General features: G+C 36.1%; 1 protein-coding gene across 3 annotated transcripts in view; it reads left to right on the forward strand.

Moving 5' to 3' along the window:
- Pik3c2g (phosphatidylinositol-4-phosphate 3-kinase catalytic subunit type 2 gamma) overlaps positions 1–25,092 on the forward strand; it is a 385,322-nt gene that overhangs the window by 127,340 nt on the left and 232,890 nt on the right. For all 3 annotated transcript variants that reach the window (XM_058576231.1, XM_058576230.1, XM_058576232.1), the window contains 3 exons: positions 6,826–6,940; positions 13,985–14,115; positions 20,712–20,900. In XM_058576231.1, coding sequence (XP_058432214.1) covers positions 6,826–6,940; positions 13,985–14,115; positions 20,712–20,900 — 435 coding nt within the window. The remainder of the gene's footprint in view (positions 1–6,825; positions 6,941–13,984; positions 14,116–20,711; positions 20,901–25,092) is intronic.

Genomic DNA, 25,092 nt, shown 5'->3' on the forward strand with positions numbered 1-25,092 from the left:
CATAAAGCTAAACTCAAGCATTCCTTCTGCCTGTTTACCAGGTGGCCTCAAGTTCAATGGCTTGGTACAAGTAGGTACAAAACTGGTTCAAGAAGTAGCTTTAGTCCAGGATCTGTATCAGGGAGTGGGAAAAGGAGCCTGTCTATCTGTGTTCAGCACCATGCCAGCTCACTTGCCTCACACCCCACCCCACCTACCCCACCTGCTTCTGAAAGCAGAAGAGAGACAAATGGACACCTTTGTCATTCTCACTCTGATTCCTCTTCTATCTTCTGCTTCCTTGGTTCCAAATTGCCAGAAAGTGCAGAGTTTTCCTTTTGCCACAACCTCCATTCAATCTGTCTCATCCTCTTTCTTCTTCACTCTGTTGACCCTTTCCTGTGGACAGAAATAATTTTTCAAATTGCTTTGGAAAAAATATAACCTGAGGTCTCCAAGTGTGGTGTTAGCTGTGCTCCTTCCACCTCTTGTGATCTGACATTAATCCAAAAACTCTTCCCAGGATGAACATTTGGGATAAAGGACATGTACTCTGAAAGTCAAAAGGAAGAAATTACATTAAGCCGCCACAAAGATGGCTCCGCGTCTTTTGGGCGCAGCCTCTGGCACCCTGTCCAGCCTCTGGCATCCCATCTCATCTACTCAGAAACCAAACAAGTTCTCATTCTCCCACTGGGCACTGGGAGAATGAGGCTCGAGTCGCAGCGGGCTGCAGGGTTGTCCATGGCCCAACTTGGCGGTGGCACTGCTGGACCCCATGCAGGTGAGCAGCTTGTCCAGGTCCTTCCTCACTGCGGGCCTCTAAAGGTGCTTGAAGGGTGAATGAGGCTTCCTCCTGAGGTCTCCTGCCACACCTCCAGCCGCACCCTGAGGTTACAAGTCTTACCACTTGCCCTGGACGCCACCTCCAACCTCATCTCCTTCTGATTCCGGTGTTTGTGTCCTTCAAGGATATGGCTGTGACCTTCACCCAGGAGTGGAGGCAGCTAGACCTGACTCAGAGGACCTTATACTGGTATGAGATGCTGGAGACCTGTGGGCTTCTGGTTTCTCTGGGAAGCGGGGGCAGCTTCGTTTCCGTTTTCATCCCTGTCTTGAAGCTGCAGGCTAGACTGAGGATGTTCTTCTCACTAGGGTCCCTGTGTCCTCCTTTGTTCTCATGCACAGGCTGCCTTGTCTAAATCAGAGATGATCTGCCAGTTGGAGCACAGCCAGGAGTTACAGAAGGAGAAGAGGGACCTTTCCCAAGGCTCCTGTCCAGGTAGCAACACAAAACCTGAAACCACGGAGCCCACTCCTGCTTGCCTGGCCTGCCCTGAGGGAAGTTCACACCAACAACTGACACAGAGGACCTCAGAGAATTAAGTTGGGGCAGCTCAGCAGTCAGGAAGGGACATCTGAAATGCAGAAAAGACTCTGGAGACCAGGGATAGAGAAGCTTCCTGAGCACATGAGCCCTGGATATGGTGGCGTGAAAATGGCCATTGCTGTGTGTTCAAGGACCATGCACGTCTCTCCAAATGATGCTCTGTATGTCTGTGACTCAGGTGGACCAGCGACAGGTCCCTTGATGCATGCAGGGGGAAATCCCTACAAATGCAAGGAATGCAAGAAAGTGTTTACTAAGAATTTCCTCCTCCTTTGGACATGAGTGCATCCACTCTGGAGTGTAGCCCTACGAGTGCACAGAGTGTGGGAAGACCTTCATTAAGAGCACACATCTCCTCCAGCATCAGATGACCCACACTGGGGAGAGGCCTTAGAGTGCATGGAGTGTGGGAAAACCTTCCAATGCAGATCTCACCTTATATGGCACCAGTGAATCCATAGTGGGGAGGAGCCTTATGCATACAGCAATTGTGGAAAGACCTTCACCCACAGCTCCACTTTTGTCTTGCATAACAGGAGCCATACTGAAGAGAAACATTTTGTGTGCAAAGAATGTGGCAAAACCTTTCACGATAGGCTGGGTTTATATGACACTATATCCTCCACACTGGGGAGAAGCCCTGTGAGTGCATGGAATGTTGGGAAGGCCTTCAGCCAATGGTCATACCTCAAGTGGCACCAGCAGACCCACACTGGAGTGAGCCTTTTGAGTTCAGTGAGTGTAGGAAGACCTTCTGTGAGAGTGCTGATCTCATTCAGCCTACATCATCCATTCTGGGGAGAAGCCCTATACATGCATGGAGTGTGGGAAGGCCTTCAGTCCCACCTCAAACAGTACCAGCACATCCACAATGGGGAGAAAGCTTACATGTGCAGTGAATGTGGGAAAGGCTTTACCTACTACTCTACTTTCATCCTGCATTAAACAACCCGCATTGGAGAAAAACCCTATGGATGCAAAGAATTTTGTGACAGAGGAGAACTCATTTGCCACTTCAACATCCACACTGGAGGGTGCATAGAGTGTGGGAAGGCCTTCAACCAATGGTCACACCTCACAAGGCACTAGCAGATTCATAGTGGGGAGAAGCCCTATGAGTGCATGGAGTGTGGGCCATCTGTTTGCAGGAATGCAAACCTCATCCAGCATGCCATCATCCACACTGGAGAGAAGCCCTGTAAGTACAGTGAGTGCGGAAAGGCCTTCAGCCACAGCTCATCTCCACTCAGCACCAAAGGATGTACACTGGGAGAAACCTGGTCAGCACAGCAGAGGAAGCACTACCTTTCACAAGTGAGAAAGCTTCAGTCAACATCTCAGGACTCATGTTAAGGAAAAAAAAATTTAATGTAACCACTGAGGAAAATCAGTGGTCAGCCTATGGCCATTCATGCCAAAAGAAGCTCCTTTAGTCCCATCTCTATTAAGAAAGATGTCACAAATCATTATTTATCATCTGAAGAGTCCTGTTTGAAATGGACACAGCCTAGACTTCTATGTCGGAGAGTAGTTCCTCCATCAGAGAGGCCCCCTGATTACTGTGCTCTTAGAAAAACCTTAGCCACATCTTTCTTCTTAGTTTAGATTGAAATGTTATCTCAGGTGTGTGTGTGTGTGTGTGTGTGTGTGTGCGCGCGTGTGTGTGTGTGTATATATATATATATATATATATATATATATATATATATATATATATATATTTTTTTTTTTTTTTTTTAACAGGAGGAGGGTAAGGCTCGAGGTGTAGCTCAGTGCTTCACGTGCAAGGTCCTGGGTTCAATCCTCAGAGACAAAAACACAACTGGGAGGAGATACAGAAAACAGGAAGAAATGCAAGCATACCTTCCTTCAGGCTTCTTTGGCAAGCAGTTTGCCATTCTTTCATGATTGTACTTGGGAAAAGGAGAGTGTGGTTTCAGAAATGAAAGAGCCCTGTTTTTCCTGTGTGCACACTCACTGCTTTCCAGTCTCAAGACAGACTGTGAGGGTGAGAAGACCTGGAAAGCCACCTTTGTCCCCTGACGTTGCCTCTGTCCAAGGAGCAGGAGCACAGTCTGTTGGGAGATTAGAGGCTTGTGTTTAAGGAGAGGAGGCTGCACATGCAACTGCACATCTTCTGCATATTTAAAGCTGAGGCTTTTTAAACAAGTATTTCTTCTGAGGCCTTAACGCACCTATCCTCATACCTTCCTGATCCCAGTTTGTGTAGTCTTTATTTTTTTGTGGGATGGGGATGATAGTGTTACTGACCCAGTTAACTCAGCTGGGTCCCAGTTCTTTCCTTGGATTCAGCTTTCTCACTTCTTAGCCTTCCTTATGCTCTGCATGCCCTGTCCCCGTGAGTAATATTCTAGAAGTTAAGTGAAAACCAAAACAAAATAAAATGCAAGGCTAAATTGGATTAAAGGAGCAAGTTAAACTCTGAAGAAAAATAACACACAAAGGAGGAGTCTTACTTTTAATGTTATAAAAGACTGTGTGAAGATTACTGTGGAGTGTCTGAAATGTCAACAGGTGAACCAGCAGTTACGTGTGAGTCGCCTTCATCATCAGGGATTTAGTCCCTGTTGCCTGACGATGACTACTACTACTGCTACTACTAGTACTCCTCCTCTTTCAGAGCCTAGGTTTTGAGCTGCATGAAGTAGTATTACCTTACATTAAATAGTATATTGTACAGAAGGATAAAAATAATCATGGGTTTGCTTTGAATTCTCTGCCAAGCCTTTGAGATGATCACGAGTAACTTCACGTTTGCATTGTGGGGAGCGTCATTTTTGTGTTGTGTTGATCTGTGTCATTATTGTGATGACAGTTCTTTGTCCCTTTTACATAGTGTCTCAGAACTCTTCACCAAGTTGTAGATCCTGCATGTTTTTCCTTACTTCCTTCCTTCCCCATTTTCTTTCTTGTAGGTCCTACATATTTATTCTTCCTTTTCTTTTCCATTCCTTCCCTTCTTCCCTCCCTCCCTTCCATCCCTCCTCTCTCCCCATCCCTCCTCCCTCCCTCCCTCCCTTCCTAACTCCCTCTCTCCCTCCCTTCCTTCCTTCCTTCCTTCCTTCCTTCCTTCCTTCCAGCATCACTTTCCCACTGAGCTCTCCTTTTATTTTTTGAAACAGGGTCTCATTGAGTTTCTTAGGGCCTCCTTAAGTTGCTGAAGTTGGCTTTGAACTTGCAATCCTCCTGCCTCAGCTTCCAGAGTTGATGGGATTACAGGCATGTGCTCCAGCACCTGGCTCTCATATTTTATTTTGACAGTTTACCTATTATGTTTGAATCTCTGATTCATACTGTTAATTTTGTACTACTGTGTAAGGTTTTAGGTTGAGTTTCTCTTGCTGTTGTCTACAAATGTTCAGTTGTTCCAGTACTATTGTTTTTCTAAAGACTTCCCTACCTATAGTGAATTGCTTTTATGTCTTAGTCAAATATCAGTTTGGTTTCTTCATGTTGGTCTCTTTCTGGGTTCTCTATTTTATTGAACTAGTACTCTGCGTTATTGGCAGAGGCCAAAACTTCTTCTCACTATACTATCCTGTTTTGCTATGTTGGGTCTTCCAGGCCATGAATGTGATGTCTTTGTTTAGATCTTCTTCATTTATTTCATGTTTTGTAATTTTCAGCTTGTAAGTTATGGACATATTTTGTTATAGACTTTTTGTAGATATATTTTATGGGACCATTTTATGTGATATTGAAGGGTTTATTTATTGTATGTTTGTTTGTTCAGGGGGTGCTGGGGATTGAATCCAAGGGCACTTTGCCACTAAGCTATAACCTCAGTCTCTTTGAGATAAGTTCTCGATAAGTTGCTGAAGCTGGCCTTGGAAGATCCTCCTGCCTCAGCATCCTTGGTCACTGGGATTATAGGCATGCACAACCATGTCCAACTGTTTTTGTTTTGGTTATTCTTTGTTGACCAGTCTGGCTTCAAAACTCCTGACTCAAGCAATCCTTCCTCAGCCTACAATCCCAGCAGATGCTGACCATATCAGACTTGAAATAGAAATTTTAATTTGAGGTTGCACATGATCTTTGCTGTTAGAGGGAAATATAATTAATTTTTATATATTGACCTTGTAAGTTATGACTTTGGTGATCTCACTTATAAGATCTAGCTGTATGTTTTGATAGATTCCTCAGGATTTTCTTAATAAAGTACAATGCTATTAACAAATAGAAGAAAGAAGAAATTACATTAGTACTTTTCTAAGTCTTACTCCTATTAAATTAAATTTTACCTTACAAATACTGGTCCTATGGCAGTGTTACATCAAACCCCAAGCTTTTTTTCTTTTGGATGAGGATGAAACAAAGTGATAAACGAGAATCAAAACTTATCCTTCAAGAAGAATATTCTTCGGTCATATAAAAATACCTGTTCAATAATGATAATCAATTATATCCCCCTGGACAAATACTTTCTGATGATATATTTAGGTAGAAAATTAATGCCGAAGGCAATTCTTATAAAACTAAAAGAAAGCTTTATTTAATTGAGCTTTTTTCCTCAAGTTTTGCATGATATCTATTAAACTGCAAGGTGAAATTGTTACTATTAAAAAGATGTTTTAAAGTTCTTTATAAGCTTAAGTTTAATTTTGTTAAATTTCATTTCTACATTCTTAATTTAGTATATTAAAATAAAATGCTATTTATGGTGAATATTGGAATGTTTTGGCAATATTCTGATTCATATACACAGCCAGGTATAGCTTCTTTTTTAAATCCGTACAAGATCTATGGATTTGGATGTTCCTGAAGCTGTTAAAACCATCCCTGAATTCTTCCCTGTTTAAAGTCTTTCCTGTATGCACTCTCATTTACTATGGTAATTTACAACTGATTTTTAAATATTCAGAATATGAATAATCTTTCTATTTATGTGTGAAGGAACATTTCCTCTGTGAAGTTCCACAACTATTTTGATTCTCAGATCATATGCTATGCTAATTTAAATCTTCTCTTTCTATAAATTTAGAACTCATAGCTCTAAACTCCCAGGAATTTAGTCACTCCATGGAGCAAAAAATGCTCTGAAGAGTTACCATCTTTATTGAGTTAAGACAATCATAACTCCATGAGTATAAATCTGAGATTCTTAGTCTTACTCTGCAATCATCATTAACAACAATTCCAAATAAATGCTACCTGTTAGAAACCATTGTGAAAACAATATTCTCAAATGGAAGACAAATGTTTTCAGGGGATTCAAGTCTACTCAGGGCATGTTTTCCACATACCATGCATGTGGTATATCAGAAATCATCTGTTAATCAGTATATGAACTGTGGAATATTTTACTTTTCTTCTACCTACTGCATGAAGCTACAAAATAGTTGATTATATTTATACTCCAAAAGAAAACATGCACAAGTACTAATAGTTTCACTCAGGAGGTAACTCCTGTCTGTCTGTGTCGTCTTTTGCAGAAAATCCATTTTCGGGTCTCTGCTTTTCAGCATGACATTACAGAATGAGCCTCCCATAGAACTGATAGCTCCAGGAGTGTGGGATGGAAGTCAGCCATCCCCAGTGACCCTGCAGGTAAGTGCCAAGCTATGAGATTAAAGTACACAAGGCAAATGTTGGTTGATAAGTAGTTTGTTGGTCAATGACAGAAACAATTTCTTGTAGGATCACACATTTTAATAGTCTTCTCTTCTTCCAGCCTTCTGGGATTCGTGAAACTTCTATTGCTTTTATTCTATATTCAGTACTCGCAAAGCACTTTTTTCCCAGTTTATATAAAAGCAATTTCTTGCCATTTCTCCATCACACAAGATCGTAGAGAAGAGTTTTACAGCATGGCCATTAACACACTCATTTTGTGCATTGTTTTTTCTTTCAATATCCAAACATACTCATTGGCATATATTATTAATGTGGTACTTTACTCACACCCACCATTTCTTTGTGTCGTGTTTCCTTAAAATCTCTTCAATTGTGCATTCCTAAATGACTGGCAATTCACTAAATGGTGGGAAAGAAATTGCAAATAAAATATATTTATTATACTCTCACTTTTTCCTTAAACCTCTTTCTGTGATTTGTGATCATGAATAAAATGTGGTCAGTGACTCTAGTACTTGGTTCTTACTACTCACTGATGATCCTCATTTCTTTATAATGGAAGTCCATTGGTTAGATAGCTGAAGTAACAATACTCTCATAAGTGGAAATGTAAGAAGTATGGGCTTTTCATTTCTATAGCAGGACTGAAAACTGCAACTTGAGTAGCACCCTCTGGAACAGACTTTCTCAACCTCAGTACCATTTTGGACTGGATAATTCTGTCTTGTGGTAGGCTGTCCTGTTGTTGTACATTGTAGGATGGACAGTAACATCCCTGACTTCTACCCACTAGATGCCAGTGGCTCCTTCCCACTTGTGATTACCAAAATTGTCTCCAGATGTTATCAAATGTCCTTTAGAGACAAAGTTGCTTTCAACTGAGGATGGTTTCTGTGGAGAAATACTGTAGAGTTCCAGGTGCTTTACCTGTGGGTTTAGGAGAAGGGTATAGAAGTTAGAGTTTAAAAAGATACACAGAAAGATGCTAAAAATGGAAAGGACAAATTAACACTCTAAAAATGTGACTTCAGTAGTTAAGTGCCCCTGAGTTCAATCCATGGTCCCCCTCCCCCCAAAAATGTGACTTCACATTATGTCTGAGGAAAGCCCTCAGACAGCACCAAAAGATTCACTTCTAACTGTGGGCAAGATGATAAGAAAGAGGTTATTCGGTTTAGATCTTAGCATGTCATAGACACTTAACACATGAGATTGATTAGCAGATGCCCTTTCATAACAGGATAAAAGGAAACAATTCTATGAGAAAGAAGAGTCACCATAAACCTGATAAATATATTCTATAAATGAAGAAGAATAGAAAAATACTAGTAGTTCAATTCTGTCACACTGAATATGCATTTCATATATGACTCCTGTGCACCAAATGTTATGATAAACACTCTTATGACAATGAATGATTATGAAATACTAAACCAGGAAGTTTGAGGAATGAAAAATCTACTAGAGAGACAAACTCTTAAAACTCTCTCTGATGCAATCTGACAAATGTTCTAGCTGTTCAGGGACACTGCCACAACGTGAAAAGCAATTCCTAATTCTGAGAGAAAGCTCAGAAAATGTATGAGGGACAAACACTGACTCCTAAGGACATGACCTATGAATGCCCTGAGTGGACTTGAATGCCCTGAGTAAATTCCAACTGAATATTTAAGAGGGGTTGATGATACAGTCATAAAGGACTGCACAGTGCAGTCCTTGATTCAGAAAGGCAGTGTTAGCCTGAAAATATGACATGTTAGCTAAGATAAAGAACCAATTACATGAGGAATAGTAGTAGAGGCTGGAAAATCATTAAGGGATTAGACTGTGTACCAGATTCAGACAGGATGATCTGGGCAATGAGTCATAGAAAGAAGTTCTGAAAATATTGTAGAAGATGTCCTGGAAAACTAGAAGACTAGATGCATGCACACTTGCTAGAGAAATATCTGAGTGCTCCAAGTTAAAGATCATAGGCACAAAACTAACAGGAAAAAAAAGAACAGTTAAGTGGTCAATTACAACAACTGTTTTAGAAATAAAGGAGCACAACTTTATGAACAAAACCTGGAGTTCCTAGGTCAGCAGCAATATCTTTCATTTCACGAAAAAACATGGAGAGAAGGAATAGACAGACGTAAAGGGTGTCCAGGTGTAGATATCATTTACAGTCCTTTAAAAGGATAAATAATTTTGTTTTAAATCAGTATTTTTCCCTGATCCAAACCACTGCAGCTTACCAAAGTTTAGGTCTTTGAGGATAATCATTGCCAGAGCTTTGTGGATATAAATCCATGATTTGTGGGGTCTTTGGTGAAGGGACAAAGGTAGGGTAAGAGAAGTAAGAAGATTATCAGATGAGATTCCCTTGTAGGACTGAGTAGCTCTTTTAGGAACATAGATTCTGAAAAATAGAATCAGAAAAGAAGTGTCAAGTATTCAACAGCTGCACAGATTTCCAAGTTGAAATCTGGACCCATTATAGAATTCATCTTTCAAAAAAAAAAGAGAGAGAAAAAAAGAGTAGAATCTATAATAATCATTCAACAGTATGCAGAATTTAAATTGCCCAATTTTCACAAATAATTTAACAAATATAGATGCAGAAAAAAAAATTTCAGCATGGTTTTAAATTGAAAATAAAATACACAAAATAAAATAGTTATGAAGATAGTAGGATCAACACCTTTAGAACCCCATACCGGTTTTGTGACACAGTCAGCTAAATTTAGAGCAGTTATCTTTCAATCTAAAGATTATGAGATGGTAAAGAAATTAGACGCAAGTTCTGTTACCAGTATTTTCATTAGGGAATGAGTATTACTGAGGGAAATATATTAGGCTGAGAGTCAGGAAGTCTCAACTCAAATCTTAACACTTAGCCAAAAACTTTATGACCTTGAGAAGGCACTGAACCTTCGTTTCTCACTTCTGTACATTGAAAGAATTACACTGTGCCTACCTGGCCTTAGTCAGGTCTGTACTGTTCTGATTGTCTTTATTAAATAGAGGGTTGCTCCCACAGGATAGCCAACCCAGTGTGACAGATGTGATATGTCATAGAACATGATTCCTCCGAGTCAACAGTTTTTGTGATCTCTGATAATTGATGTATTGACTGGAAGCAGAGGACAGAATGAAGGAGATCCAAGTCAGAAATAGGGAAAGAAAAGCAGGTTATTGCTGGACTCCCTTAGCCTGGGTCTCCCTCAACTTTTGCTTCTGCCTGAATACCATCCAGTAGAATGACTCTGTCACATGTTTAGGAATTAAGAATAGAGTTGTTTCATATGTGTTAACGTTACTCTTGTTCTATTCTGTATTTCTCAAATTGCCTCACCTCCTCATTTGTATGTAAATTCACTATATTCTGGCTTGTTTTTTCCTGGCTTAACATTGTTAGGGAGTCTGCTGATTCTTAGGTGCCAAATCCAGTAATGGTTTTCAGTCCTGGTCCTATCAGTTTGCTCTGCTCTGTTCTGCACTCTCTCTTCCGCATTACTGAACAACTCTCCCTCCAGCTCTGCTGTTACTGCCCTCTCTTTCTGCTCACACTTCTCTCCAGCTATCCTTTCTCCATATCCTTCCTAGGAGCCCCTTCCTCTCCTAGTCCTCACAGTGGATGTTTCTCAAGGGTCTGTTGCCCTCTATTATTTTCAAATGACTCTATTAAAATATAATTCATTTATAAAATTTTTAATTTTAAATATTGTATTATTACTTTAGTTGTACACATTTATATGGTACAGTGTAACAATTCAGTGTGTTTGTGTGTGTGTGTGTATGTGTAGTATATATTATATATTAAATGTGTAATGACCAGATCAGGATAGTTAGTACGTTCATATCTTTAAATATTGTTTTTAAATTTTATTAACATAAATCATATATTCTTATGGGGTATAGTGTGATATTTCACATTTCACAGAATTCTCCCACTAAAGTGTATAATTCAGTCATTTTGAGTATTTTTACAGAAATATGCATCTATCACTATAGTCGATGTTAGAACATTCTCATCATCTCAAACAAGGAAATCCCACCTCCTGTTTTCCTGTCCTCCACAACCTTATGCAGCTGCTAATCCACCTTCTGTCTGTATAGACTTACCTTTTCTGGACATTTTATTTAAGTGGAATCTTTTGGAACAGGCTCCTGTGATCTAGCATAATATTTTCAAAATTCACACATGCTGTAGCATGGTATTCATTTATTTTTATTGTTGAATAATATTGCAGTGAATGGATATACTACCTTGTATTTATCCCTTGGTTAGTAGATGCAGGTTTGGGATATTTTACCCGTTAGTTAATAAGAATAATGCAGCCATGAACATTAAAGTACATATTTTCATGGAGGTGCATATTCTCATGTCTCTTGTATATATACTCAGCAGTGGAATCACTAGGTCACACTTATTCCTAAGGCTTTCTTTACGGTGTCTATGCAGTTCACTTCTGAGCCTGCATCTCGGATTCCTTCGTACCACAAGCTTCAGACAAATATAGCCATATACTTGCTTAAACTCCCACCTGGATTTTCTATTGGCAGCTTTAAGCACAACATATGTCAAACCAGGCCCACCTTCCTCTCCAAAATTACATTTACCCTCAGAATTCTTTATGTCTGTTCTTGTCCCAGATATACCTACCTGTTTTCCTTCCCTCTTCCCTCTTTTCTCTACTTTGTTTAGTCCACACCATATCCTGCTAATTTAATCTCCCATATTTTTTCAAGTTTATCTTCTCAGTTCCTCACATTTTCTCCCCTAGTTTCAACCACACCTTCCTGTATTAAAACTGATCACTTGGTTTCTATAGTTGACTTTTGTTATCCTCTAATCTAGACTCTAAGTAAACATAAATCTGAACCTGCCATTTTCTATTGACTCATCAGTAATTCAGCAATAGCTAGAAAATAAAAACCAAACTCCATAGCAAATCCCTCTCCATCCCTTTTTTTGCCAGTCCCTCTTTGACACATTAAACACCAGCAACTTTGAAAAATGTTGTCATTTTTGACGTGTACTGTTTTGCTTTTACCTTATGAGAAATATAAATATTTTCCCTATCTGGAATAAACCTGTTCTTACCCCTTCATCATCCACTGCCCTCTCCTCCTCTAACTGTGTGTAAGTGATGGTCATCTCTTACAATCCATATTCCTCTCTCTATCTCATACTTACCCCCTCAATTCTTCCTATCCCATGAAATTTAAGTGCCCATCCTCTGTGTTCACAAAATACCTAATAACATTCTTATCAATGCATTTACCATGTTATATTTCTTTCCACTGACTGAGAGATCTCTGATAGTGCTATGTTTGTATATGAGCTGCCTCCCAAAAGCTCTTATTAATGCAGGAGTGTTCAAAGGTGAAATGATTGGACTGTGAGAGCTGTAACCTAATCTTTTCATTAGTTTGAATGGACTGGCATGCTTCTTCTCATCAGTAAAGTCTCTGAAGGTTGTGGATACTATCATACTTTATGTCTTCCATAATCCATAGTGCTCAAAAGTACAATGAGCAAGTACGTTCGTACACACTTTGGGGAACTTCTCTTTTGCTATGTGTCATAACAAATGACAATGGGAGAAATTTGATATTTTTCCATCAGTGATTCTTGAGTCAGTATTTAGATTAGTAATATAATTTGATATAAAGCTTACTCATGTACTAGTGATAAAAATTACTTCCTAAATTTATAAAAGAATTTAATATAGTTTGTAACCAGGGCCTTTTGCATTCTCATCCACTGCATTTAGTTTCCTCATCCACACTGCCATTTACTTAGGACTGACATAATTCTTGTAGCTCATGAAATACTATTTCTAGCAATTCAGTTCCATGTGCTTAGCAATATTTGGGCACATAAAGAGTAACATGTAACCTTCTGGTACTTATATACTTTCATAAGAGGCACCAACATTAGTTTTTCAATATTAATCTTGGTCAAGAGAGAAAATTTACTATACTAATTGCTTTGGATTATCTTACCTATAACTAGCTTCTTTTATCATGTTCAGTGATAATTGGTACATAATAATAAATATTATAACAAAAACAAAAATTGCAAGTATTAAGGGTTATAGAAAAAGATAACTGAAATGCTTTCAAATACATAAAGACACGAATGGATTAAACTAAACTTCAAACTGTGAATCACATAATCTATAACGTTCCTCAATTTTTTCCAAGTTTTCAGCCTAACATAGTTCAGCAGAAAAAAAAATTCTGTGGATTTCCTAATATTTAATTTTTTTAAAAGTTTGATAACCTTAAGAAAATATATGGAGCACTAAAGTAACCAGCTCATTTTTGTTAACTGTTACTTTATTTACCAAAGTCAGATTATCACTAAAAGGGTCCTAATTGAAAGCACATTGAATCAGAGAAAAAGGAGGCCTGGATTCTAGCCCTGTCTATAAACCTGAACTAAGATCCAAAACAAAGATATTCTATTTGATTACATAACTGTACTTGCAAAACAGGTTATTGCCAGAGAAGTGCTCAGTCTCATTTCTACAAAATGGTTCCCAGGCTTTTAGACTTGAGAACTTAGAGTAGCTCTTCTTATTTTCACAAGTGATTACATGAAAAAAAAGTATAATTATCATCTTCAAATTTCTTCATCTCATAATAGAAACATTTTAACACTGAAATATATAAAGGATATAACCTCAGTATTAAACAAAAATGCAAAATAGTTAGCTTCACAGAAGGTTTTTATATTGTTATTATTTCTTATTTTTCTTCAGACAACATTACAAGACATTAATCTATGTGTAAAACATTATAAAACATTTACTATGTGTAAAAATTGACCAGATACCATGTATGTTTAAATACCAATTTCAAGTGTTCATGATACTTTTAAAAACTATTTCAGAGAAATAATAACACAGAAAAAAATAGAAATTATTCTAAAGTTTTTACAAATCCAAAAATACAGATTAATAAATTAATAATATCTTCAGAGACACCTTCAATACATATCCAATTATTTATTTATTTCAGATTGATTTTCCAGCTATTGGATGGGAGTACATGAGACTTGATCCTGAAGAGAACAGAACCTGTCTTGAAGAACCAACAAAAGAGTGTTTGAAACATATTGCCAGACTTTCACAGAAACAGTCTCCCTTACTGTAAGTGATGCAGGTCTTGTGGATGAATTTGCCTGCTTTTCACCCTCTCCTGTATCATACTTAAAGCACTTCTATCTTCAAAGCATGGACCTTCCTTCCCACATGACTCTTTTCGTTTCTAAAGTCACACCTGTTGGATTTTGAATTGATGTGTAGGAACTAAATAAGTAATTTTGTATATTTTTAAATTTTTTTTTCCTGTGGAATTTAGCAATTTTAAGGAAAAAAAGGGTAGAAATCATTTGGTTCCAAACAACAAAGCAGATAGTGATTTGATATACATCAACACATAGTAGTGATAAACTATAGCTCAACCATCCTTCAACTAGATAGGAAATTGTTTTAGTAAACAAGAAAAAGTGAAATTTAATTAGTATGGCAATTTTTAAAGAAACAAATAAACCATATTTAACATCACTAAATTAGTAAGTACTTAGATTTTGGTCAAAGTATAATTCTTTAAATAAAACCAAAATCCTTGGAGGCATTATAATTAGTCACATTTGTGCTTGCTATTTGGTAATAAATAAATCAGAGTTGATTGTGCTCATTAATACCACGTTGAAGGAGCATAAAACTCACAAAGTAGCACACACGCAGATACAGAGAGAGATACGTGGGCATGATGGTACTTGTATATACCATGCTGTGGCCATTCTGTGATAGGCAACATGATAAGGCATTTTATTCCAGGGATGAGAAGTCATGTAAAGGTTTCAAACAGAGGAATTCTATGATACAAACAATAGTTTTTGAGCAATCCCTTTGATTGGATTGGAGAGAAGCGAGAGGCAGCAAGGAGGGTATTGATATTTCAGGCAAGAGCCCAAGAAGGTTAGGACTAGGTGATAGCAATGGACACTGGTAGAGTGGCTGGATTTGAAAGCTCAGAAGACCTAACTCCATGATTAATTGGAAATAGGGAGTGAGTCAATTGAGAAGCCAGGAACCAAAACTAAGTCAAGGAAGGATGTGAAGTTTTTAGGTGATCAATTGCAGGGATGTTAGAGACGTTTTCTGGAGGAGGATTTAGTTTGGGTCAGCCCATATGGGAGCATTGAGTATGATCAGGAGATTTGTTTTGAGTCATCTTGTTAGTGCCCTGCTCTCTAATTACAACTTAGTATTCTTTTTCTCATTTACTTCAAGGCAGTGACCTTACTTCTCTTCATGTGCTTCAAATATACTAACCCCTTTTATTTGGTGTTTTCTCTGCCTGAAACATTCTTCCCTACTATGTCTTTTCCTGTGTCCTTCACATGACTAAACCATCTCACTCTTTAAGTTTTCACTTAAATGTCATCTCTCACACAGGCCTTCTTTGATAACACAATCTAATCAAGTCTTTCTTCTTTTTCTATCAGATTAACATTAATGACATCACACTTAATACAAGCTATTATCATCCTGTTCCTTGATGTGATTGTCTCCCTCATTAATTTGTAAGAACTGGAGAAGGTAGGGAAGAAAGCTATCTATTTTGTCTATCACTATGATTCCAATGCTACATATTGTGCCTGATAAATGATATGTATAAAATAGGCATGTCACAAGGACTAAAGTCCCCTTGCCTAGTGCCTTTATAAAAAGTTCACCATCCAGACTGAATGGGAGTCTTATAGTCCTCATAAATAATATTGACAATCCATTGTCATACCAGACTATTGTCATCTTAACTAGGTGTAGCATTTTTTTTAATTTCTTACTCAAAATACAAAACCTTACTTTAAAAAAATATGTCACATATAAAAGGCTAAGTCGTTTGTAATGAGAAAATTTTTTAAATGTGAAAAAGATGCAATGCTTTAAAACTTAAATATCTTCAAATGCTTTGAATTTCAAATATCTTCAAACAAAAAGGGTCAAACCCAATAAATAATAATCATATTAACTATATTAGTTTGTGTTTTTAAATTAAGCCCAGTGAATTCTACTTGTTTTATATTTCAACTTCTATTTATGTTAATAGTATACATAAAATAAGCAACGTCTTCCTCTGTTTCACCCACTTGAATATAATTATTCATGTTTTGTACAGTACAGTTTCATTCTGGACTGTGGAAACAGGTGGGGAACAGCCTTCAATGTGGTAAAACTTGCGTTAGAATCAAATTAGCTTAAGTTTTCAAATACCACTTGGTTTTATGACTTACATTGTTTAATATTTTATTATATAATTGGTGACTTAATTATTTTTTTTCTTTCAGTTTGATAAAATGTAATCAGAATCAGGAAATTCAGATTCAGTGACATTCAATGAAAATATACCTGTGATATCTGAAAAAATTTAAAAAAAAAAATTAATGTCAACCAAAAAAGTGGTTTCAAATATTTGGAAGACCCCAGAATTAAACATTCAAAAACATATACTTCAAAAGAAATGGGGCTGGGGATGTGGCTCAAGCGGTAACGTGCTCGCCTGGCATGCCGGGGCACAGGGTTCGATCCTCAGCACCACATACAAATAAAATATAGATGTTGTGTCCACCAAAAACTGAAAAATAAATATTTTTTAAAAAAGAAATGAATGTTTTTATTTCACATGAAGGTTACCTAACTGATCCTGCTAACCTAAGAAACTAGGACACAAACAAAATACACATGAGACCACTGTTCTCAGAAAAGACTGAACAGACAGGATTTAAGAGTGAGCCTCAAGATTCAAGTGGCTATTAGCCTGGAGGCATAGAATCCAAAAAAGCAATTGTAGTGCTTCTGAGTTAGAAAAAGAGGAAGTGTGGAAGGAAGAACCAGAGAAAGAGAAAGAAACCAGGAAGGGAAGGATGGAGGGAGGTAAAAGAAAGGAAAGTAAAGGAAAAAGAAGGATCATATCAGAGGTCGATGATGCTGAGGCTTCAGAGCACAGCATGGGAAGAAGCAGGATAGCAGATTAGGAGCTACAGACATCTGTACTGAAGTTCCACTTAGATATTTATTGAGTCCCAAGCAACTCATGATTAAGTAGATTTCCAAGGCCCACAGGGAGATGTGCAATAAATGTAGACTTGAGAGGTTGCATGATACTTGGAAACTGAGAAATTCCAACTAATAAGAAAGGAGAAAGCTCACAAAACATCCCAGACATTCAACAAACAAATCAGAAAGATGGATATTAAGAATAAGTCTATACTAGCCCTAGATTAAGAACTAGTAGTCCCATTCTAATAGTTTCTTAAAAAAAAAGATTCAACTAGATCAGACTGATTTGTCAGTAAATAATATACCTACTAAAAAATTGAAAATCACTCAACACCCAAAGGATAGCAGAATGCTAACTGTCAATAATGTAGCGTTCCAAATGCCTCACCATGCAATTGTTAATTGAAAATTAGGAAATGCCTAGCATACAATCAATAGTTAGGAAAATATTGGGAAGAATCAGGAAAATATAACTCTAGCCTTCGCAGTTAGTGAAAATAAATCCTGTTTTAAGTTAATGAACAGTAATTTCAATACAACTATATAAAGATACTTATATTTTAAAAAACATGAGTGGAAAACTTTATAAAGTCTTTATAAAGAAATGAAAATTAAAGAATTAAAAAATATTTTTAAAAAATCACTGGATGTGCTTCATGGATTGCATAATGTAGCCAAAAATGAACAGTGAGTTTGAAGCAGGGCAAGAGAAATTATCCATGGTTGATAAAAAATTAAAAAAAAACTACAACTGAAATTCATAATAGAGCCTTGTGTCTTACAAGAAAGTGCCAACAATACAACATAAGAATGTGGAGAAATAAGAAAGGATAGTAACATTGAGGAAAAAATAATTTGCAAAATTTTATAAATTTGTTTTTAAAATTAACCCATAGCTATAAGTAATCAAAGCAATAATGAAAATAAGAACAAATCTGAGAGTTCATATGTGTGGTTAATGTACTATAAATTTATAGCAATTAAGAGAACTGTGGTGTTGGCTTAAGGATGGTCAAGCCAATCAAGGGAATAGAATACAATGTAGAATAGAGTCCAAGTTCCCACTTTTATGTTCAAACTTTTTACAAAGCCACCAAAGAAATAAATGCAAAAAATATTTTCAGCAAGTGGATATTCTTATGGGACAAAATAAATAAATAAATTTGATGCCTACCCCATACGAGATGGATATTTTCCTAGACATGAAATCTAAAACTATAAAGTTTTCAGAAGAAAAAGGGAGAATGGATGTTAGCATAGGCAAAATTTTCTAAGAACAAAAAAGAGAAAGCAATAACTATTTTCAAATTATAAATTGGACTAAGAAAAATTTGAAACTATTTCTCAAAAGGCACCATGATTCAAGTGGCTATTAGCCTGGAGGCATTGAATGAATAGGCAAGCCATGTTCTGAGAAAAACATCTGCAAAACATCCATGAGACAAAAGTTTATATCCAGTGTATATGAAGAAATGATGCTAAGGAATCCAAATAATCCAACCAAAATGTGGTTAAAAGACAAACAGACCTTCCAAAAGTAAAGACATAAAAAATAGTATATGAAATATTCCTGGATATTAGGTTAAGTCGAAAACACAATGATATACCACTCACTCTACACCCATTAGAATGGATAGTATTAAAAGGACAAAATAAGACTTGGCAAGAATGTGGAACAATTGAAACTATTATACTCTGAGCATAAGAATGTAAAATTTTACAACAATGCTACTAAGGTTGAGAAACTCTATCCTAGAGTGAAAATATCTAAGGTCATATCCTGACTCTTTTTTTTTTAAGAGAGAGAGAGAGAGAGAATTTTTTAATATTTATTTTTAGTTTTTATTTGTATGTGGTGCTGAGGATTGAACCCAAGCCGCACGCATGCCAGGCGAGCTCGCTACCACTTGAGCCACATCCCCAGCCCTCCTGACTCTTTTTTTTACTGTTATTTAAAGCATGTCACTTTTGCAATGCCAGCCACATAATAAATATGTAATAACTGTTAAGCATAAAAAAAAGAATGTAAAATTTTACAAGCACTTTGGAAAATAGTTTACAGATTTCTCAAAAGGTAAACAAAATACCTGACCAAAAACACAGACTTTTGTCTCCTAGGAAAAATGAAAAATAACGTCCATAAAAGAATTTGCATGCAATGTTCATACCACTTTTATACGAAATACTGCAAAAAAGGCAACAACCCAAGTATCCATCAAAAAGTAGAATTAATAAGCAAGGTTTAGTGTATTCATCCAAAAAGAATATTTATTAATTAAAAAGAATGGGCTATTGACACACTCAACATATGGAAAATTTCAAACATGCTATTTGGGTGAAAGAAGCCATAAATCAGGAACATGCATTCTCTGATTCCATTATGGAGTTCTAAAAGGACTAAAATTAATCTAGAGTGAAAGAACTCATAACAGTGCTTGCCCTCTGGTGACTTAAAAATAACTGTTAAGTATCTTGATAAGAATGTGTTTGGTACAGAGCATATGCATTGGTCAAAAATTTTTGAACTGATTTTAAGTATTTCCTTTTATGTAAATTATGCCTCAGTAAAAAAGAAAAAAAGAAAGAAATAGCATTGTTCAGTATTAAAGAAAAACTGAATTTAATCAGAGTACTCTATGTGGTAGTAATTCTATTACTGATTTTTCCCATAGGCCTTCTGGTGGGAAGAAAGTAACACAGCATAGGAAAGGGTCCTAAACATACCCGAAAAATCATCTCTCTTCCAAATATTCCATCTGACAGATGATGATGAATGCAGAGGAAATTGTAGAGAAATACTGACCTTTAATATTAAGTATTTTTCATTGCCCTGCTTGGGAGTTAGTTGATTCAGGCTGAGCAGCAGTATCAGATGGAAGGGTGGGTTCAAAGGTTGGCATTGGCACACAAGGGCTGCTGTCCTCCAATTGATCTGTGGTTCTAAATGCCTCTGCCAGAGTGTGAGCAGAGCAAGATGAATTGTCAGAAACTCAGTGGCCCTCCCCTCCTCCTAAACTGAGGTCTCTGCTTTAGGCCTCTCTCCAGGGGGAAATACTTGAGCACTTGAGAAACTGGCATCATCATTCAGCATTTCCACGCCAAACTTCCAGTGAACTTTGAATATATAAAGCCAGAATCCAGAGATGAATTGAGATCTTTGTTTTAGAAGTTAACAGCAGAAAGATTTCTGAACTCTGATGAAATCTTGTGCTCTGAGACGCAGGAATTTCTTCTTTAAAATATGCCATTCCTTCACAGGCCCACTTGTCTAAGTTGATTTGTAAAGAAAGTCAGAATGTAAACAGTTGATTACCTCTTTTGTAAAAAAGAATATGTTTCAAGAGTCAGATGAATATAGTTCTGCCCTAAAAGGGACAGAGATTTTGCCAACTAAAATGACATATTTTAAAAAGTGACAAGGATAAAATGGAAGAAAAACACATGTGAATTTTTTGAACTAAAAGTTGTTTTTTTTTTTTCAACATAAAATACAGTTAGTGGGAAATAAGCTGATGGAGTAACATATCAAACTATTGCAACAAGACAAAGATCTGGTTTTCCAAAATAAATCAAAACAATATCCAAAGCAGTACAGTGAGGTTTCCATTGTGCATTTTCAGTAACATTTGTTAGTGTAGCAAAGCCCAGAAAAGTTAATTTCTAATCTGTTCTTTCAGACTCTCTGAAGAAAAGAAAAGATACCTATGGTTTTATCGCTTCTACTGCAATAATGAAAACTGCTCCCTTCCTTTGGTCCTGGGTAGTTCCCCTGGATGGGATGAAAGGACTGTTTCAGAAATGCATATCATCTTGAGAAGATGGACATTTTCTCGTCCTTTGGAAGCACTTGGACTTTTGACTTCCAGGTAAGAATTGCATGAGCATGATATTGCTGGTTTAGAAGAATTTCTTTGAAGAGAAAAAATATATAAAATCACATAATTAATTCAACAGTTATTCTACTTGTTTCAGATTCAAATAGTTATGGATATTAATTCTGGATAAATATGTTATGCGTATAAGTTTCAAACAAAGCTAAGCCATAATTGTGTCTTACACTAAGTTTAAAGTATCTTTAATGGGCATAGCTTCTTAAATGAAGAGTCTAGATGCTCTTAAAGAAATAACAAAAAATTAAATAGGGAAAAATAATAATTCCTACTTCTCCTCTCATAAAATTTCCTTAAAATTAATGTTACATATTTTACAATTTTAAACATGAAAAGTATGGCAAAATGCCCTGCTTAGAGTTGGTGCACAGTAAATATGATGATGATGATGATGATGATAAATGAAAAAAAAATCAACCCCTTTGTATGTTCTCTGGATTTTCCCACAGAACAAAATTCATATAGCCTGAGGAGAGTGGTTGATGATGTTGTCCTGCTAGGGAGAAGTGTGTGGGAGCAGGTGTGGGAGCTGGCTGTGGAGCAGGAGAAGCAGCCCTTCCTTGGAGCACAGGGATATTAAAGACTATCTTGATGGCATCAGCTCACTGATGCCCAGATGGTCTGTAATCCCTAGAGTGGAACCAGAATTGCTCTGCCCTGAATCTGCTCTTAAGACCCTGAGGAAGGAGAAGTGTGAGAGTTACACAAAGGACTTTCACGATGACATATTTAGGATTATTTACAAATAAAAGTTCTTAAAACTCACAGGGTGAGAGAGGGGGAGAAAGAAGTTTTATCAAATAGCTTGTAACATTTTCTAACTTCTTTCCAATCATCCAGCTCAAATTTTACTATTATCTTATGAAGATATTATCTTATCTGAAGATTTTATTAATTTTATGGTTTGTTCCGTTAATTCTTATATGTTTAGATACTTACTTCTTTCTTTGCATGTACAGAAATATATGTAGAGGATATATATATACACACACATATATAAAGTACATATGTATATTGTGTATATAGTAATATGTGCATATTTATATAGAATATAATATTATATATGTTGTCATCTATATATGTCTTATTTGAAATATATAAGGCTTCTTCTGTATACCCTTGCCTGGCATAGCCGTGTACAATTGATCACTTCTGACTAGTACAGTGCTTTATTATGACTTGCATTTTATTATAGTGTGTTTACATGAAACATGTAAAGTGTTCATATTTTCATCCACTTTGCAGCTACTGGAGGCAAGGTACATCATCTTAATGTTTCTGTTTCCCAAGGGTTTAATAATACCTGGGACTTATTAATTGCTCATTATTGAAAAAAAACACTTTCTAAAACACATTACAATTATTTTAGTGTTTTAATTATTAGTTATTTGAGGGCATTATGTATTTTCTTTATTTCCCACATTGCCTGATACAATTGAGGGAATTAATGAAATAATGGTATGATAAGAAAGTCAATTAACTATGGATTGGTTTCATTGGGATCATTCACAGTTCATCATGGTAATGTTTAAAGATTCTTTTGAAAAAAAGTAAGTTCTCGTTGACACTTCAGTCCTAAGTTTTAACCTCTTTTTCTGCTTTACATAGGAAAAAATAGCCCAAATCTGCAAAGTTATTTTGCTAAATTCTAGTTGATTTTTTTTCTGAAGAAAAACTTAAAATATTAGCAAAATTATTATTTTGCCATTCCTAATTGGTTAGCTAAGAGAGAACTTGTTCAAAATATGACTGTGATAATTGAGAGAATAAGAGGAAATATTGGTAAATCATATATCTAATAAAGGAATTTTATTTACAATACATAAAGATTATAAAAACTCAACAAAAATAGGTAAATAACTTACTTTTAAAATAAGCAATGCATCTGATAGGCATTTTTAAGAAAATAAATATTCAATAAAAATATGAAACAATGCTCAACATCATTAACTCTAGGGAAATACAAATGAAAACCACAAGAGATACTAATTTCCACTCATCGGGATTGACTATAATCAAAAAAAGATAAAAATAAAGTGTTGGTTACAATATGGAGGAATTATAAATCTCATATTTCAATGGTGTAAATATAAACTGGGTGTAGCCACAGTGGAAAACAGTGTGGCTGTTCCTTAAATGATAAATGAGGAGTGATCATATGATCTAATTCCACTTTTAAGTATATACTCAAGATAAATGAAAACTATGCCCATTCAAGAAAAAGAAAAAGCAGAAACAACCTAAATGTCCATCAACACATGAATAGATAAATAAAATGGGATCTCTCCATATAATGTAATATTAATCAATAATTAAAAATGAATATTAATGTATGTATGCTACAACATGGATGAACCTTGAAAACAGTATGCTCCATGAAAGAAGCCAATTTCGATAGACCATACATTAACTGACTTCATTTAAATGAAATGTGCAGAACAGGCAAATCCATAGAGACAGATAGTACATTAGTGGTAACATGGGGCTAGAGCAATTTGGAGGGCAGTGGGAAATGACTGAAAATGAGTATAAAGTTACTTTTTGTGGTTACTATTGTGCAAACCTGAGAATGTGCGAAAAAAAAACAACTTTGTATTATACACTTCAAAAGAGGTAAATTGTATGGCATTTGAATCAAGTCTCCATAAAGCTGCTTAAAATTTTCAGTAACTTTTAAAGTAAAAACTAAGAACTTCCGTAATATCTTAAAAGAATAATTTTCTAATGGAGCAACTTTCTAAAGTTTCTTAAGTGACAACTTTTAAAAAATTATCTTATTAAGATATACCTTAGTCTACATTATCTGAAGATATTTTAATACCAACTAATATTTTTTGTAAAGTGCATGAAATATTTCTTATGAAAATTTTTATAATATGAATATTTAAATACAACTTGGTTTATTTACTTAAATTTTATAAGAGAGGATTAACTGGATGAACTTCAATATTCTCTGATTGCTGATAACTAAGCACAAATGCTGCTTCTCTACCTAAACAGATCCTGAAAATCTATTTGACTTAATGTTTTAAGTATACAGGTCAGCTTTTTACATAATGTTCCTTAGTACCTTCTCATTTTAATGCCCACAATAACTCTATAAAGTAAAAACCATTATTATTGTTCTACATCCTATGTATTCCAATTCTACATTGGCTTGCAGGTTAAATTGTCCCAGTGGTGGTAGTCCTAACACTGAAGTCCAGGCATTCATGAACACAGATCTTGTGATCTTATCCACTAAGATTTACAGCCCTCCTGCATAAACTTCATAGGTTATTTACATACTAAATATATTAACTATCCTAAAGAAGCTTTTTAAATTGTAAAGAATAATGGCCATCATGTTCAGTTGTTTCTACTTCACTCTAATTTCTTTTTCTTCGAATAATCAGATTTTAATAATTAGAGAGTATAGGGACAGTTTCCAAATTGGAGAACTGTTTATTAAACCTCATTCAGGGAACTTCACTAAATCTTGATTTATTTGCACACTGGAAAGTTCTTTATCATGCACAAAATAAGGTCACTGAAAAGGTTGGAGTATTTCCATTGTACTCATCCTGTGACTCCCACTCTCAGTTTAACTGAACTATTAAAAAACTTGAGGACAAGCTGTTTCCAGAAATGAACCTTTCAACTCCTCTAAATTCAAAAGCTGACTTTTCTGAGAACAAACAGTATGTGCTTGTTAAATGAGTTGTCAGAGTGAGTTCTTCAGAATTCTATATTTTTTCCTCCTTTGAATAGTCTGTTTTTTAAGTGGTGTAACCTCTTACCAACTGGTGTGCTCCATTTTGTGCTTGAGGAAATATTAATAACACTATTTACTTAATTCTTCCTGAAGATTCACCCCCAACTTTTATTTTATTTTTAGCAAAGGACATGACAATATATAATTTACCTAGAGTGGGCCATAGGGTCTTAATACTTCCACTCTGAGTGCCAACAGAATGCTTACTGGGTACTGATACTTCCATTAGAGAAGGTGGAGCTGTCAGAATAATAGAGACCCAGGGCTAAGGTCTGTGGTTCTTGGCAGATGGTTGCTATTTTCCTGAACTCTGATGCACAGGCACAACTATTCAACTGCTAATAGCAAGTAGAAATTACCCAAGGAATTAAAAGTCAGTTCAAGGAAAGTATTCATTTAAAAATAGCAACTCTG

This window comes from Marmota monax, unplaced genomic scaffold (genome assembly GCF_021218885.2).
Source record: "Marmota monax isolate L192 unplaced genomic scaffold, Marmota_monax_Labrador192_F-V1.1 WCK01_AAM20220418_F8-fsc00012, whole genome shotgun sequence".
NCBI classification, from domain to species: Eukaryota; Metazoa; Chordata; class Mammalia; order Rodentia; family Sciuridae; genus Marmota; species Marmota monax.